General features: G+C 44.5%; 1 protein-coding gene across 1 annotated transcript in view; it reads right to left on the minus strand.

Annotated features, from left to right (window-relative positions):
* The window catches only part of IFNGR2 (interferon gamma receptor 2), a 58,404-nt gene that overhangs the window by 620 nt on the left and 39,989 nt on the right, over positions 1 to 17,795 (minus strand). The window contains exons 4-8 of the mRNA XM_082247957.1: positions 16,061 to 16,224; positions 12,747 to 12,892; positions 9,759 to 9,900; positions 6,135 to 6,307; positions 1 to 64 (exon numbers count right to left, since the gene is read on the minus strand). The exon at positions 1 to 64 is cut by the window's left edge and continues 620 nt beyond it. Coding sequence (XP_082104083.1) covers positions 1 to 64; positions 6,135 to 6,307; positions 9,759 to 9,900; positions 12,747 to 12,892; positions 16,061 to 16,224 — 689 coding nt within the window. The remainder of the gene's footprint in view (positions 65 to 6,134; positions 6,308 to 9,758; positions 9,901 to 12,746; positions 12,893 to 16,060; positions 16,225 to 17,795) is intronic.

The raw sequence follows: 17,795 nt of genomic DNA on the forward strand, positions 1-17,795 counted from the left end.
GTTCTTCTTCGAATGTGTTCGGAGTATATTCCGCCTGGTCGAAGGGAGGAGGGTCTTCCAAATACTGCAAGAGACAAACCGTCACGTAATGGAGTTAATAAAAAATATACGATTAAAATACAGATAGTGGGTGGTACATTGTGGATAACCTATTGAGGGATGACTCCCAATCAAATAAAAATTATAAAAATTGAAGTCTTACATGAAATGTTATTTAAAAAGTGCAACTCAATCTGAACAGCTAAATTTTGCAGTTGTAAAACATATTTGTTTGCGATTATTACTGCTGAGGGACTTGTAATTCAGCTCAGCCTCAGCTCTTGTGATTCAAACACCCTTGTCAGCTTGCACAACCATGAAAAGGATTCTGTTATTTTCTGGGTCAGCTTTACAGCTACTTGGGTAATAAGTGGATAATGCCAACTTATTGTCCATTAAAGTGTTACTAAACCCAGGACCCTGCATTTACTTTATCTGGTCTCCCACAGTACACAGAACATGGAAATGCAATTATTTTAGTGAATATAAACTGCTAAAAAAAATATATATTTTCTCATCAGAAGTCTTGTGATTTCTATCAGTGTCCAGCCGAGCACTGGTTAAAGCCTGTAGTAGGAGTTTTCATTCTCTTCTGGCTGTCCTATAAGGCTTCATGGCCCCTGACACTCTGTCACACTAAACTGAGCATGTGCAGAGTGCCCCCAAGGCTCTGTACTATCAGGAGATTGATTGGGGACAGAGGGGAGGATCAGAGAAGACCGGATCAAACAGCCTTTCTACACAATGTGCAGGAATAACCCCTTAGGTTTCACAGTGAGTATAACAAGCAAGCTTTACTGCATATACAGGCTGATTTTTCTGTTGTGGGTTGAAAGAGTGTATCAATGTGCCCTAATAAAACTATTGATATCCCACAATACCAAAGACAAACATTTCAGCTAGTGCCCACCTCACAATGGAATATGGTCTCTGAAAATTATATTAACAAGTCATACATTGACAAGTACAGACATATTAACACATCTCATTCATACCTTCTGGACACTTAACAGTTAGACTTCGCATACAGATTACAGACGACACCTGAACACATTGATAAGTACTTACATATTAACACATCAGACAGCTGAGCATAGACGGGAAGGCCCTTCCACAAAAGCAACTTCAGACACAAGACGTCTCACATTTACATCAATGTGTTAGGGACAACAAAACCTTTTCATGTATTGTCTTAGTAGATATATATTCTATTGTTAAACTGACCCATGGATTGTACACCAGTTTAAACCGTTTTTTCCCGCTGAAATGGTCTATAAATTTGTGAGCTATGAATAAATAAATCAGATGTATTTCCATTAAGCTTGAGTGCTGTATGCGTGTACATCTCCTGACCAGAGGAGGGGAAATTCACTGCACAAGGGAGTCAGAACTGAAGGGTCATAGGTCCGGGACCTAAATGCAAAATCATCTTGCAACCGCCTTTGACGTGAACGAGTTAACATGGGTTTAGTAAACACTTTAAACAAGCTGAAGGCGAAGAGCTGATATGTGAAGTCACTTAGCAAGACCAGGAAATGAGAGTGTCACCTGCTTGGTTTAGTAGTGAAATTGGTGTGCAAAGAAGAAAGTGCCAAGGTCCAGAGCCTGTTTTTATTGAAAGTCACATTCAGTTACAGCAAACACGTTTCAGGATTTGGTTCACCCTTCATCAGGGTTTGACAGATAAAAATAAAATAAATAAATCTTAGGCTTAACTGACGTGTAGGAGAAGTCCGGGTTAGTAAGCTGAAGAAATCAAAGGATCTGCTTCAAAACCTGGTTTGGGAAGTTTACATTTTTTTTTTGTGTGTCGGTCAAGCTCTGATGAAGGACCACCATACAAACTCCCGAAAACTTTTAAACATATGTGGCTTTCAATAGAAACAGCTTTGACGCTTTTCAGTTTGCACATCGGTTTCTATCCAAGATACCTGCTGACTTCTGGACTTTGCTTCCTGGAGAGCTGCTGAAAAAAAAATCCCCTATACTAGTCTCAAGCTTGAAAAAGTATAAACAATCCAGCGCTCCCACGTCTTCTGGGCTACGGTGAGGCAGAGGTTTTGGAATCGTAAGCCTGACCAGATACTCGAACCAGCAGCAAACCAAGTTTCTCTAAACCGTTCACGGCTTCTTGAACCTCTCCTCCAGCATTTGTTGGGTGCCCACCGCTCGCTCAACCATGGTGGAGATATTCTAAAACTGATGCACTCAGAATCCAGTGCAGCTGTATATGGTAGCCAATTAGCTTTAAACTTCAGCTTGTTCAATTAAGCTTTGACAATACCTGAGAGCTGATTGGCTTCCATGCAGACCTGCACCAGATTTTACACTTTACAATTTTAGTAAATCTCCCCCCCCCCCCCCCCCCGAGTCAAAGCAAAATGGAGACTCCATGATTAAGCCCTCTTTGGGAGAAACGCATCGGTGTGTGTGGGTGACAGGCAGGAAGATATGCTGTGGACTTGGAATAAATCAGTTTTAAGCATTGTAACGTCATTGGTGCGGGGCCCCATTCATTAGTCTCTGACACTAGACCAAATACCTAGGGCAGATTGAAAAGGTGAGCCACAGCAGTGCATACTGGGTAGGCAGAGAGTGGGGGGGGGGGGTTCATAATCTGAAGAGTATACAGGCGACTGAGGATGCTCGAAAATGTCCCTATTTCTAAAGGACACAACATTCATTGAATCTATGAATACTATGGTACCCTATGAGCTACTGCCATTGACAACATCAGAGGCAGCAATATTGAGACCTCAACACCTGCATTGAGTAAAATCAAGCCAAGTATAGCAGCTGTACACTACAAGGTTTTTCTCAGCCTTATATCAGAAGATTGTTCTCTTGCCAATAAGCCTAAAATATGGCAATGGTGTATATTTAGATACCCCCTCTGCATATTTTTAGACTTTACATTACACTACGATTGGAGAGAAGAGGAGCCGCTCCACCATTTATACTACATCATGACTTCTGACTGGCGATACATTATGATTTTCCCTTCCACCTAAATTAAACTCCTATGCTGACAGATGGATTACTGGTCTGTGTATGGGACTTTGCACACAATGGCAGGCTAATAGCAGGCTAATAAAAACAAACTACAGCCCAGGCTTATAAGTAATTGTTACCCTTAAAATATATATATATATATCAGACCCTGTTCCCTTAAAGCAAGGGTCTTCAAACTATGGCCCAGCAGTTGTTCAGGAACTACAATTCCCATCATGTCTGTGAATGTCAGAGTTTTACAATGCCTCATGGGATATGTAGTTCCGCAACAGCTGGAGGGCTGTAGTTTGAGGATCCCTGCCTAAAGCATGAATAACAGCACAGTGCTGTATAATTTGTCCCCTTCTATCACCTAAAAAAACCTGGCTGATCCTGCCTGGCTATACCCTCCCCCCTGTAAACTGACCACGTTTATCATGGCTGCTAAACCCTGAAACCGTGGTCAGTTTACGTGCCTCCATCATCCGCAGCCCTCCTCTGTCCTCTCCTCCGTCCTCTCCCCTTCCTGCCTGTCTGCTCTGTGTCAGTGCTCGCTCCTCCCATTCTGCTGCTATAATAACTACAATAAAAACATCCCATCCCCTCTAATATAACGGTATGTGCCCCTGTGTCTGTGTTATATAAAAAATATGTTGATCTGTACCTATGATGAAGTGTCTCCTGGCGCTCACGTGACTCCTTGGCTCGCTCTCCTCCCTGGCTGACGTCGGTGGGAGTGCTCAGCCCCCTCCCGCTATAGCGGTCAGCCGGGCAGAGGAGAGCCAAGGAGTCACGTGAGCGCTGGGAGACACTCTGATATAGGTACAGATTGTTACAGAGAGGATGAGATGTTTTTATTGTGTTAACTTAAAGCAGTGTTCCAGCCTCCAGCCCCCCCCCCCTCTAAATATTAAAAGTCAGCAGCTACACATACTGTAGCTGCTAACTTTTAATATTAGGACACTTACCTGTCCTGGAGTCCAGCGATGTCGGCACCGCAGCCGATGTTTCCATTGGCTGTCGGGTGCCTACGCTGCCATTGCTGGTCAGGGAACCCGGCTGTGAAGCCTTGCGGCTTCCCAGGCAGGACCCTACTGTGCACGCGCGAAGCACGCTGTGCATTCGGATTGGCTCGACGGTGGAGGAGGGGTCCTCACTTCGTCGCTGCGCCCTTCCCGGAAGTGGGGAAGGGTCCTGTCAAAAACAGGTACCCGTTCCCCACCCCCCTCCCCCCTGAAAAGGTACCGAATGTGGCACCGGAGGTGGGGGAGGAAGCAAATGAGCGGAAGTTCCACATTTGGGTGGAACTCCGCTTTAACAATCACTTTAAAGCCAAAATGATCTTTCAATTTAAATCAGCTAAAATACATCAAAAACAAAATGGTGCACAAAGTCTTACAGTTTTAGGGATGTATATTGTATGACATGACAATCAAAGATTTAACGCCCAAATAAACTTTCAGTGTCAATCTGCTACATACATTATAGCATTCCAGGTGCAAAAAAAAAAAGTGTGCAAAGCCTTAGGTTTGGTTCACAAGGGCCACTCGTGGGATGGTGGTAAAAACAGGTGGAGGAACCGCGGTTCTACTGCCCACCTAAAAGATAGGCTCAGGGTTATACACAAGTCCCAGCCATAGTAATACCCATGTTAAATAAACATGTCAAATGAACAGGGTTGTGCCGTAACTACAAGCCAAACGTATTTTATTTGTAAATTCTCTTTATTGCGTTTTCCTAGAAAAAAAAGTAGACCGTACAAAACAGAGCTTTGGGGCACACCCCAGCACTGTATTTACACACAAAATCCCCATTTGGCTCTCAAAAAAGAAAATTACATATTACATGGACGTCACTTTTCAGAGGGGCAGCAATGGTCCCCCCCATGTGATCTAGTCCTTACTGTTCCCTACCATCATGCTCCGAGCAGGACCCTTGTTCTCAGTGTGAAAGCAGTGGTCTCCCTGCATAGGTACGTAACACCACCTGCTAAAGAATTCAGATCTATATCGCTGCAATCATCAAAATGTACGCTCCTGCTGATTGGAAAGTTCTAGCTCTGACTCAGCAGGGAGTTGGTCAGACCTCTGCAGAGAGACCACTGCTTTCATACAGACAGAAAGAGTCCTTCTATGCAGCCTACTGGCAGCAAGACATCTGTTTTGATGCGCCTGGAATTTTTTGTCGGATTTAACCTGCATTCACATTCGGCATTCAAAAGCACACACAAAAATCATGAAAAAACGCTTGTTGCACTTGTGTTGCCATTCATCCCAAAACGTGGCCAAAAACAAGTATTCTTCACATCATAATCCCACGTGACAAACGCGGCAAAATGCACAATTAAAAAACACGCTCAAAAAAAGATGCATGAGCTACTTTGCCATGTTTTGTCAAGCACAGGGCAGTCCATTAAAATGAATGGGCTGCCCTGTGCGCATGGTGCAGATACACGCATTCTGCGCATGTTCACAAAACGATATACGTGAATGCAGACTAAGGGCTCTTTCACACGGTCCGCTTCTGTAGGCGGATCCGTGCTGCTCAGCGGGGATCGATCCGCCGATCCCCGCTGAGCCGGCGGATGACAGCTACGTCTCCGCTTGCAGTGCGGAGAGGGAGGTGTCACAGCTCCCGCTGCTCTCTATGGGGGATCGGATGAGAGCGGACCGCCTGTCCGGTCTGATCCGATCCCTGAACGGATGGAAAAATAGGGTTTCCATCCGTCCACATTTCACGGACAGGATCGGATACGGTTGGCAGCGGGTGTCAGCGGAGGTGTCTCCGCTGACATCCGCTGCCCCATAGAGCTGCATGGAGAATCCGATCAGATCCGCCTAAAAAACTGACAGGCAGATCTGATCGGATCGCCCGTGTGAAAGAGCCCTTATACTGCAAGTTCAATTGGGCTTTAAACTTTTTATTACCATAACGTATAATAAATGTGGCAGTCAAAGAAGGTTTCATCCGACCAAACATTTCAAATAACAATTTCTTTCACCAGAGATGATGGTCTGATCCAGGGGAGATAACAGAGAGGTAAAGAGGAGTAAGGTAATATGTACATGTCAGAGGATCTGTATAATATAATGTGGGGTACTCACATCCAGTACATGGGAGGGGATCCTGTAAGGGCCATCAAGCCAATTCTTGATCCTAGATAAAGCCCGGAGAAGAGGTCTTTCAGGGAGGATCAACGAGCCGAATAAAATTAAAATTAATCCAAGACAGAATACAACACCGATTATACACACCAGCAGCCATATATAAGTAACATCTGAAAAAAAAAAAAAAAAACAGATTTCTTATATACAATAACAATTTTCAAATAAAAGAAACAAAAAAGTTATTTAAAAGCGAAACCTTAGCCAGATATAAAAGACAAAAACATACAGTGCCTTGAAAAAGTATTCATACCGCTGTAAATCTTCCACATTGTGTCATGTTACAAATAAAAACGTAAATGTATTTTATTGGGATTTTATGTGATAGACCAACACAAAAGTGACACATAATTGTGAAGTGGAAGGAAAATGATAAATGGTTTCAACATTTATTTACCACTAAATATCTGAAAAGTGTGGCGTGCATTTGTATTTATCCCCCTTTACTCTGATACCCCTAAGTAAAATCTAGTGGAACCAATTGCCTTCAGAAGTCACCTAATTAGTAAATAGAGTCCACCTGTGTGTAATTGTATGCCCAGTATAAATACAGCTGTTCTGTGAAGTCTTCAGAGGTTTGTTAGAGAACCTTAGTGAACAAACACACACCAGACAGGTCAGGGATAAAGTTGTGGAAAAGTTTAAAGCAGAGTTAGGTATAAAAAAAAAATATCCCAAGCTTTGAACATCCCATGGAGCACTGTTCAAACCATCATCCGAAAATGGAAAGAGTATGGGACAACTGCAAACCTACCAAGACATGGCCGTCTCCCTAAACTGACAGGCCGGGCAAGGAGAGCATTAATCAGAGAAGCAGCCAAGAGGCCCATGGTAACTCTGGAGGAGCTGCAGAGATCCACAGCGCAGGGTGGAGAATCTGTCCACAGGACAACTATTAGTAATGAACTCCACAAATCTGGCCTTTATGGAAGAGTGGCAAGAAGAAATCCATTGTTGAAAGAAAGCCATAAAAAGTCCTGTTTGCAGTTTGCGAGAAGCCAAGTGGGGGACACAGCAAACATGTGGAAGAAGGTGCTCTGGTCAGATGAGTCCAAAATTGAACTTTTTGGCCCAAAAGCAAAATGCTATGTGTGGCAAAAAACTAACACTGCACATCACCCTGAACACACCATCCCCACCGTGAAACATGGTGGTGGCAGCATCATCATCACCAGCTCTGTAATCATTAAAGTGGTTATAAAGGCAATTTATTTCCCTAAAATTAACGTTACAATGGTTTTACACAGAGCAGCCCCGAATTTCCTCTACTGGGGTTCCCAGCCAGCACTGTCCACTCCTCCTCTTCTAGCAAGTTGGTTGCTATGTGTGCATTTATAGACACACACAGTGTAGCTCAGGCCCGCCCCCTGCTCCATCCTCTCAGAATTTGATTGACAGAAGCAAGAGCCAATGGCTCCCGCCGCTGCCTCTGTGTCCTGTGAGAACAGGGAGAGGGGAGAGCACCACTGCAGACAAGCACAGCGCTGGATCAAGATAGGACTAGATAAGGATCAAGATAGGATAGATAGGTAAGTGTCTAGGAAGTTGGGGGGGGGTAATATAACCACTGGGGAAGGGAATGCATTAAAGGTAAAAAAATGTCTTGACTTTAGAACCACTTTATAATATTATTAAAGTGTATATTATCAAGCCAAAACCTTGGGGAAGGATTGGAACTCCACAGTCACTTTTCAGTGCAAACACCGCCCTCAGGTGATACTGCCGCCTCCTTTATGTCTGTTCTTTTTCTTTTTTTGACAGCTTTTTGAATGGGAATACTAAGTCTCAGCCTAGCGTTTGGCTCATGGTTGCAGCACAGCCCCATTTATCTGAATAGGTTGAGTTTGGCAGCAGTACTACCTCCGAATGCGATGAAGGGAGAAATGTTGCTATTTCCCGAAGCACTATGGTCACGGCATGAGTATGACCTCATCCAGTTGAAGGGGGGAATGCTTAGAGGGGCAGTAAAAATGTAGCTAATAGATCTATTTTTACCGACTCACCCATATTATTGGCATTCATAACATGTAAGCTGCCTTACGGTCTGGAGAATCGAGACGAGATTGGCCACATGACTTTGACAGGTCATAAAATACGGGCTATCCCCCCTCCCATCACTTCTTTCCCCCCTCATTAAAATGAATAAAACTACCAAACACAGGAACCAACCTGTTCTGCATGAAGTTTATATGGTTTTTATACGTGTTGGCTTAAAGTGATTGTAAAGTCTCTTTTTTCTCCTAAAATAACAACCTGTTATATGTACCTCCTCTGTGTAATGGTTTTGCACAGAGCAGCCCCGATCCTCCTCTTCTCAGGCCCCACTTCGGCTCCACTGGCCCCTCCCTCCTGTTGAGTGTCCCCACAGCAAGCAGTTTGTTATGGGGGCACCCGACCTGAGTCACAGCTCCTTGTGTCTATTAAGACAAGGAGCCCCATTTAACCCTGCCCCCTCTCTCTCCAGATTGGCTGACTTTGAGTGCCAGCAGCAGGAGCCAATGGCACCGCTGCTGTGTCTCAGCCAATCAGGAGGAAGAAAGCAGTGGAACTCGTGGACATCGCTGGAGGAAGATGGGGGGGGGGGGTCAGTAAGTACTAGGGGGCGTGGCGATTTTGGCTCTGAGGAAGAGGGTCCTCCCTCGAAACGTGTAAGCCAAATCAGGTTTTGAGGACGCCATCACGCTATCCAGCAGTAGAGAAGTGTCCTGGAAGCGAGCGGTGCCCATTTCCTATATGCTTGTTCTTATGCTACGTTTGTGAGTATATTGTACGCTACCCTTCTTTGATTTTAATAAACTTTTAAGTGGTAATGCACAAGGTCGGTGCGCCCTTCTCTTGTTGTTTCCTTGAAGTACTAGGGGGTGTTGGAGGGGGACTGCTGCACACAGGTTTTTTTATCTTAGATGAAAAATCTTAGGACATTACAACCACTTTAATCTGTGTGCTCTGAATTATTCAGAAAAAACAAACATACTAGTAGCTGAATTAGCTTTCACTCAAAAACTGTCCATTATGTGTCTGCAAGTCTGTGAATCTGACCCTGAACTATCTTAAGCACCCGGTTGTGTGCATATGTATCTGTTCAATCAGATATGCAGACATCACCAAAGAGGGGCCCTCCCTTTCCTCCCCTCTTGCCCCTCCCCTTTTTCTCCCCACTTTCTGCTATCCTTGTTCCCCCCTTCTTGGCCCCTGACAGTGTACATTTCTTACCTGGTCCTGACAGCTGCCTTGATATTTCTGGTAATTGGTTATATGATCTTTTGGGGCAACTCCCCCCGGGAACCAGTTGAGGCATCCAAATACACGTCAACCTCTAAGTTGTGTATTACGTTAAAATGTTTATCTTCTTGCATGATCCTGTTTTTTCTGAGTCAATTCGGATTCTTGGTTCTTTGTAATGCAATTCTTATGCTCATTTATGTGTTGAGAATATGGAAATACAATGCATTTACTGACTCTTTTCTCTAGACTTCAATGACAATGTTATATGGCATTCTGTTTAAGAAGTTTTTCTATAAATAAATAAAAAAACAAACCTATCGAAATAAATCAATCAATTACCTGTAACTGTTATTTTACACACGGGGTCACTCATCAGGCCTTTTATAAAACTCGTGTAAGGATACACCTGTACACAGTAATTTGTATTGCGCTCCAGACTCTCCAATACGTAGGTCCTGGAAGATCCTAGGTGAACGGTCTTCTAAAGTGAAAAGACAAATCCAGGTCAGAAGATGAACAAGTTGTATAGACATCAACAAGAGAGACCTTTAAACTAGAAAAACTCATTGATAAAGTTCCTGGCTCTTAGGAGGCCACCTCTGCTATAAACCACGGAGGAGGCCACCTCTGCTATAAACCACGGAGGAGGCCACCTCTGCTATAAACCACGGAGGAGGCCACCTCTGCTATAAACCACGGAGGAGGCCACCTCTGCTATAAACCACGGAGGAGGCCACCTCTGCTATAAACCACGGAGGAAGCCACCTCTGCTATAAACCACGGAGGAGGCCACCTCTGCTATAAACCACGGAGGAGGCCACCTCTGCTATAAACCACGGAGGAGGCCACCTCTGCGATAAACCACGGAGGAGGCCACCTCTGAGATAAACCACGGAGGAGGCCACCTCTGCGATAAACCACGGAGGAGGCCACCTCTGCGATAAACCACGGAGGAGGCCACCTCTGCGATAAACCACGGAGGAGGCCACCTCTGCGATAAACCACGGAGGAGGCCACCTCTGCGATAAACCACGGAGGAGGCCACCTCTGCGATAAACCACGGAGGAGGCCACCTCTGCAATAAACCACGGAGGAGGCCACCTCTGCGATAAACCACGGAGGAGGCCACCTCTGCGATAAACCACGGAGGAGGCCACCTCTGCGATAAACCACGGAGGAGGCCACCTCTGCGATAAACCACGGAGGAGGCCACCTCTGCAATAAACCACGGAGGAGGCCACCTCTGCAATAAACCACGGAGGAGGCCACCTCTGCAATAAACCACGGAGGAGGCCACCTCTGCAATAAACCACGGAGGAGGCCACCTCTGCAATAAACCACGGAGGAGGCCACCTCTGCAATAAACCACGGAGGAGGTAATTTCAGCAATAAACCATGGAGGCCATGTCTGTAATAAGTTATTAACGTTTTAGGCTTCAAGAAGGAAGTAGGCCATACTGTGGCAGGAAGCCAATTCTGTGTTGACATGACCAGCAATTAGAAACAAGTAGTAAAGTCAAGAGGCTTGAAGGAATATATCTATAGGACAGCAACAAAAATGCTGTTTTTTACAAACAGGATCAGCATGGCAACCAGGGAACATTTTCAGAAGAGACGTAAGCAAACTCCATGTTGCTTTCAAGATAGATCTCCTTTAAGCATGAGTGTAAGATGGATCTCCTTTAAGCACGGGTGTAAAATGGATCTCCTTTAAGCATGGGGGGAAGATGGATCTCCTTTAAGCGTGGGTGTAAGATGGATCTCCTTTAAGCACAGGTGTAAGATGGATCTCCTTTAAGCACGAGTGTAAGATGGATCTCCTTTAAGCAGAGATGGATCTCCTTTAAGCACAGGTGTAAGATGGATCTCCTTTAAGAACGGGTGTAAGATGGATCTCCTTTAAGCACAGGTGTAAGATGGATCTCCTTTAAGCACAGGTGTAAGATGGATCTCCTTTAAGCACGAGTGTAAGATGGATCTCCTTTAAGCACGAGTGTAAGATGGATCTCCTTTAAGCACGAGTGTAAGATGGATCTCCTTTAAGCACGAGTGTAAGATGGATCTCCTTTAAGCACGAGTGTAAGATGGATCTCCTTTAAGCAGAGATGGATCTCCTTTAAGCACAGGTGTAAGATGGATCTCCTTTAAGCACAGGTGTAAGATGGATCTCCTTTAAGCACAGGTGTAAGATGGATCTCCTTTAAGCACAGGTGTAAGATGGATCTCCTTTAAGCACAGGTGTAAGATGGATCTCCTTTAAGCACAGGTGTAAGATGGATCTCCTTTAAGCACAGGTGTAAGATGGATCTCCTTTAAGCACAGGTGTAAGATGGATCTCCTTTAAGCACAGGTGTAAGATGGATCTCCTTTAAGCACAGGTGTAAGATGGATCTCCTTTAAGCACAGGTGTAAGATGGATCTCCTTTAAGCACAGGTGTAAGATGGATCTCCTTTAAGCACAGGTGTAAGATGGATCTCCTTTAAGCACAGGTGTAAGATGGATCTCCTTTAAGCACGGGTGTAAGATGGATCTCCTTTAAGCTCGAGTGTAAGATGGATCTCCTTTAAGCACAGGTGTAAGATAGATCTCCTTTAAGCACAGGTGTACGATGGATCTCCTTTAAGCACGGGTGTAAGATGAATCTCCTTTAAGCACGGGTGTAAGATGGATCTCCTTTAAGCTCGAGTGTAAGATGGATCTCCTTTAAGCTCGAGTGTAAGATGGATCTCCTTTAAGCACAGGTGTAAGATAGATCTCCTTTAAGCACAGGTGTAAGATAGATCTCCCTTAAGCACGGGTGTAAGATGGTCCAAATGCTGTAGAGAAAGACTTTTGCAATCTGTGTGGAAGCAGTCATTTCTCTGCAGGGGGTTCAACATGACCACTGTTGAGCCATGCCTATAACTCTACAACCAGGAAAGTTCATGCTCCCTGCTGGATGGGGAGCTCTGGATGTTTCTCAGCAGAGGGAATGCCAAACCTCTGCAGAGAGACCACAGCTTCCACACACACAGCAAGGGGTCCTTATCTATAGCATGCTGGCAGGGAACAGGCTTTTCTACTCAGGATGCAATTGTTCTAAAGAAAAAGGTCTGTATATCTTTGCACCTATTTTGTTTTGATGCACCTGGAATGTGTTTTGCAGATTTAAAACTGAAAAATTCAGTCAAGGCTTTAAGTACAAAATTTCACATTGGACTGGAATGTACAGTATGTGTCTGGGCACGTCACACATTAGTTGGTTAAAGTGCAATATGATGTATTCCACATAGAACAAAGACCTGGTGATACCCAATTCCCTGGACAGGCACATGCCAGGAACCTACCTTCTCCTCTGAATTCTCCTTCCAGTAGGACAGGTTATAGTTTATTGCCAATATATTAGGAATTGGTGAGAAAGGAGGTGAAAAATCCACAACCAAATTTCCTGAATTGGAATCCAGAACAAGTGATTTCACAGGTCCTATAGTTGCTGCAGAGAGAAACAGAACATGTGTAAATGACTGTATATAAGCGGTACCACCATGTGTCTATCTATTAGAGCTGCACGATTAATCGTAACAGAATCGAGATCGCGATTCACTCCCCCTGACGATCTTAACATGACACTTGCTAGATTCTTTACATAGCTGTGAGGGAGCAGCTGTCAAAAAAAAAAAAGAGCCTCCCGCAAAAGCCTATCAGCATTAGTCTCCCACTGAACTGTAAACACAAATGATTACATTGTATCTTTTCTTTCCCTCTGCCGGAGGAAGGAAGTTTAAACTCTTAAAGACTAAACCTTTTTCCTACACTTGTTGCTTGCAAGTTAAATCAGTTTATTTTTCCTAGAAAAGTAGTTAGAACCCCCAAACATTTATATATTTTTTTTTTTTTAGCAGAGACCCTGCAGAATAAAATGGTGATTGTTGTAAATTTTCATGTCACACTGTATTTGCGCAGCAGTCTTTCAAACGCAATTAATACACTTTAATGAATAAAAAAATAAAACAAAACCGTAAAGTTATCCCAATTTTTTTTATAATGTAAAAGATGTTACACAGAGAATCGTGAAAGAATCGTGATCTTTAATCCAAGCAAAAAAATCGTGATTCTCATTTTGGCCAGAATCGTGCAGCTCTACTATCTATATACACCAATCAGCCATAACTTTATGACTACCCACCTAACGTTGAGTAGGTCCCCCTTTTGCTGCCAAAACAGCCCTGACCTATCAAAGCATGGACTCTGCTAGCCCTCATGGGATATGCTGTGGTATCTGGCACCAAGCTATCAGTAGGAGATCCTTTAAGTAATGTAAGTTGGGAGGTGGGGCCCCCATAGATCTGACTTGTTTTTACAGCACACCCCACAGATGCTAAATTTCATTGAAATCTGGAGAATTGGGAGGCCAAGTGAACACCATGAACTCATTGTTTTCCTCAAACCATTCTTGATCAGCATTTTTGCAGTGTGGCAGGGAGCATTATCCTGATGAAAGAGGCCATTTATCAGGGAATACTTTTTCCATGAAGGAGTGTTATGGCTGATTGGTATAAATATAGTGAACATTGGATGAACTTCCCATAAAGTGGCTGTAAACCTCTGACATGAAATATGAACAAAGCATATCCCCCTATAGCAGTGGTCGCCAGCCTTTCGGACCTCACGGACCTCTGAAGTCATAATTTTGAATTCCACTGACTACTAACATGAATTTGACATGCCTTATACACACAATGCTCCGGCTCTCTGCCCCCTTCCCCTGGGTCACACTGCTGCCTTAAGGCCCGTACACACGATAAGAAAATCTGAAGGGAAATTTCGTCCGACGACCGATCTGCCGATTTTCGGATTGTTAGTATGGTGCTTTCGACAGCCGAACCCGACTTTTCGGCCAAAAAAATCCTGATGTGCAGGCTATATAATTTTTGTCGTCCGTCAAAACAACGTCCGATTTTCGTCTCATTAGTACAGATTTTGATGGAAAAAAATCTTAAGAGCAAGACTAGGCATGCTCAGAGACGAAAGAACACATACAAAACAATCCAACACATGACATCACTTCTGAAGTAGAATTCTGTCGTACGGGAAAATTTGTATAAAAATAACCTCTTCACTTTCCACATCAGACTAGCATGCCACAAAAAACGGACGACAGATCGTTCGATAATCTGATCGTGTGTACGGGGCATTAGACACAAAGCTCTGGCTCTCTACCCACGTACTCTGCATGACACCGCTGTCTTACTGACTCATCGTTGGATCTCACCTCCTTATCCAGCCATGTGCTTGAGCTCCATGCTACCTCCCACAGTCTGATCAGCGTTACCATTGGAAGTGTACTCCTTCACCTCCCGCTCTCTGCTCTACTTCCAGTGCCTCCCTTTGAGTTCACAGGAGCCAGAATTACAGAAGAGGCATCGGGTATCAACGCGTGCTGACAGTATTGGCTGTCAGCGCACATTGAGAACAACACTGCAAACAACATTAGGCGGTATTAATCCGCCACAATGATTTGTGGTAGAGCCCCTGGGGACCACCAAAATTTTCATGTGGACCATCAGTGGTCTATAGTGCTCTATAGTGCGAACTTGGCTCAATCCAGAGCACTACATGCCCTTTCTGTCTGCTGCTTCGTACCTTTGCTCTCTGCAGGAGTCACTTCTGACAAGTTTTTCTGACATCAAGAGATAAGCTGACAGGGGAAGGAGCTCCAGCACACAGCATGATTGACAACCTCAGCTCTGTTCCTGGGTAAAGGGGTGTCCCTTACCTCCAAGGAGCTCTCACTGAGCTCTGCAGAGTGTAACAGGGGACCCCACATCAAACATAGCAGGAGGAACCAAAGAGTGCAGCAGGGGACCCCACATGTGACACAGAGGAAGGAACCACAGTATGCAACAGGGGACCCTACATCAAACAGTGGTAGGAACCACAGTATGCAACAGGGGACCCTACATCAAACAGTGGTAGGAACCAAAATATGCAGCAGGGGACCCTACATCAAACACAGCAGGAGGAACCACAGAGTGCAGCAGGGGACCCCACATGTGACACAGAGGAAGGAACCACAGAATGCAACAAGGAACCCTACATCAAACAGTGGGAGGAACCAAAGAATGCAGCAGGGGACCCTACATCAAACACAGCAGGAGGAACCACAGAGTGCAGCAGGGGACCCCACATGTGACACAGGGGAAGGAACCACAGTATGCAACAGGGAACCCTACATCAAACAATGGGAGGAACCAAAGAATGCAGCAGGGGACCCTACATCAAACACAGCAGGAGGAACCACAGAGTGCAGCAGGGGACCTCACATCTAACACAGAGGAAGGAACCACAGAGTGCAGCAGGGGACCTCACATCTAACACAGAGGAAGGAACCACAGAATGCAGCAGGGGACCCCACATCTGAAAGTTGGAGGAACCACAGAATGCAGCAGGGGACCCCACATCTAACACAGCTGGGAGTGTGTACAGGATAATGAAGATTCTCCATCTGCTGTAGATGTTTAGCAAAGCCAAGAATCGCAGTATTGCATGCGGGAAAGTAAGTATTATAGCTCTAGTGCAGAGGGCTATTTGTATTTTCTTTTCTTGTGACTTCAGTGTCCCTTCAAGGATAACCACTCCCTCCCAACTCTGAATCACTTACTGTTACTAGTTGCTTGGAAATTTGGCAATACAACCCATTCAGATATTCTCGATCCCAACTCTGCCTGGACCCTCGCTTCTCCCCTCCAGAAGGACGGGATTTTTTCTGTGAAGTCACACTCTGTCTCTGTGATGTTTACGCACAATTCACGGGAATCCATGGAACTGCAAGACACAAAACACAAGTTATTGAAATGACTGTACTATCATCATCATCATGCATTATACCCGTATACATACAGATTTGATTTATATATTATATTATATATTTTTTTTTTTTCTCCAGTATAAACTGAATGAGGCCTAGCTGTGAAATAGAATTCTGACTGCTGCCCTTTCATTTAACACTCAATGCCAGGCACAAAAACCTGAATTTAAATTATATTCAATAGCCACAAAATATATAAATTTACTTTGTATGCCAATGCCTTTGCAAATTTACCTTGTATATGTTGCAGTGGCACCATTACTGTTCTGTACATTGCCTGTAGAGAGCAGAGCTGTGAAAGGGGCCAACAGGCTCCACCCACTACAGGCTGCCTGCAGAAAACTATAGGAGGGGGCGGAGACAAGACCAGCCACCCTGCACAAGGAGAGAGAGCAACAGTGAGTGGTCTTTATTATAGGAAGATCCTGCACAGAGGGAAAGTCACACATTGGATTATTGCACAGATGTGGAAGAAATACACAAAGCACACTAAGATCCAAGGTAAAACACACACGACTCTTAGATTTAGACAATATTTGCCGATTCCTGCATCTAGCTTATAAACTCCTTTTTTTAACAATAGGAATGTGTACAAACACAAAATAAAGAATGATGATGCAAATGTCAAAACATTTTTAAAGCCCAACTCCCAAAAAAAATAAAATAAAGAATATGTCAGGCAGTGCTAGGGGAAAAAAGGCAACTCTGGCAACAATACTCACTGTGTCCCCCTGCAGTACCTCCTCTTTGCCACAAGTCTTACAAGCTGAATGACACCCTGCATCACTCAACCAAGAAGACTGGAGCACAGCACTATGCCCCCAGCAGTCACTTGTTCCAGCACTGTGCATGCGCAGTGCATTTTCTCAACAGCGGAACTCAGCTACTACTGCAACAGAGGGCTCCGCTGTTGCTGCTGCACTTTATGAACAAGCCAGAGTGGCCACTAGGGGTGCACTGCTAATGTCCAGCTACCGCAGGACAGAAAGCGGCCAGCTACTAAGGAGTTTTTTTTGGACAGGCTGTGTATGGCCTACATGTATGGAAGCGGGCATAAGTGACTATTTGAACAGCAACAGAGTGGTATGTGCTGGGGATTCTAAAATGCATTGGGAAATTTTTGAAAAATGCCCATTAAAGGTGAAATCGCTCTTTAAAGGAAAGGATTTGCAATCTTATCTAAACAGTTTTGCTATGCATTTACCGGTTAGTGAGTGAAATCGTGTCACCTACCCAGCTCTAGCCTGCTGATGGACAATGAAGGAACCGCTAACACACTAGGTCATCCGTTCTGCTCACTCTGTGGTCTCCTCCTGTCAGCAAGTCCCCTGTCAGCACATGTGCCCGTAGTACAGCTGATTGGCTGCTAGCACTGACCCTTCCTTTTCCGGCAGAGGAACACATGAGGCGGATACCGATTACTATACTATAGTACTATTTAGCACTTACAGTATGCTTGTGTGTAAATGTATGCCCTGACAAGAAGGTAGGAGATATTTCCCCACTAGGGACACAGATTGCAATAAAA

This window comes from Pelophylax lessonae, assembly GCF_965119305.1.
Source record: "Pelophylax lessonae genome assembly, chromosome: 2".
NCBI lineage: Eukaryota > Metazoa > Chordata > Amphibia > Anura > Ranidae > Pelophylax > Pelophylax lessonae.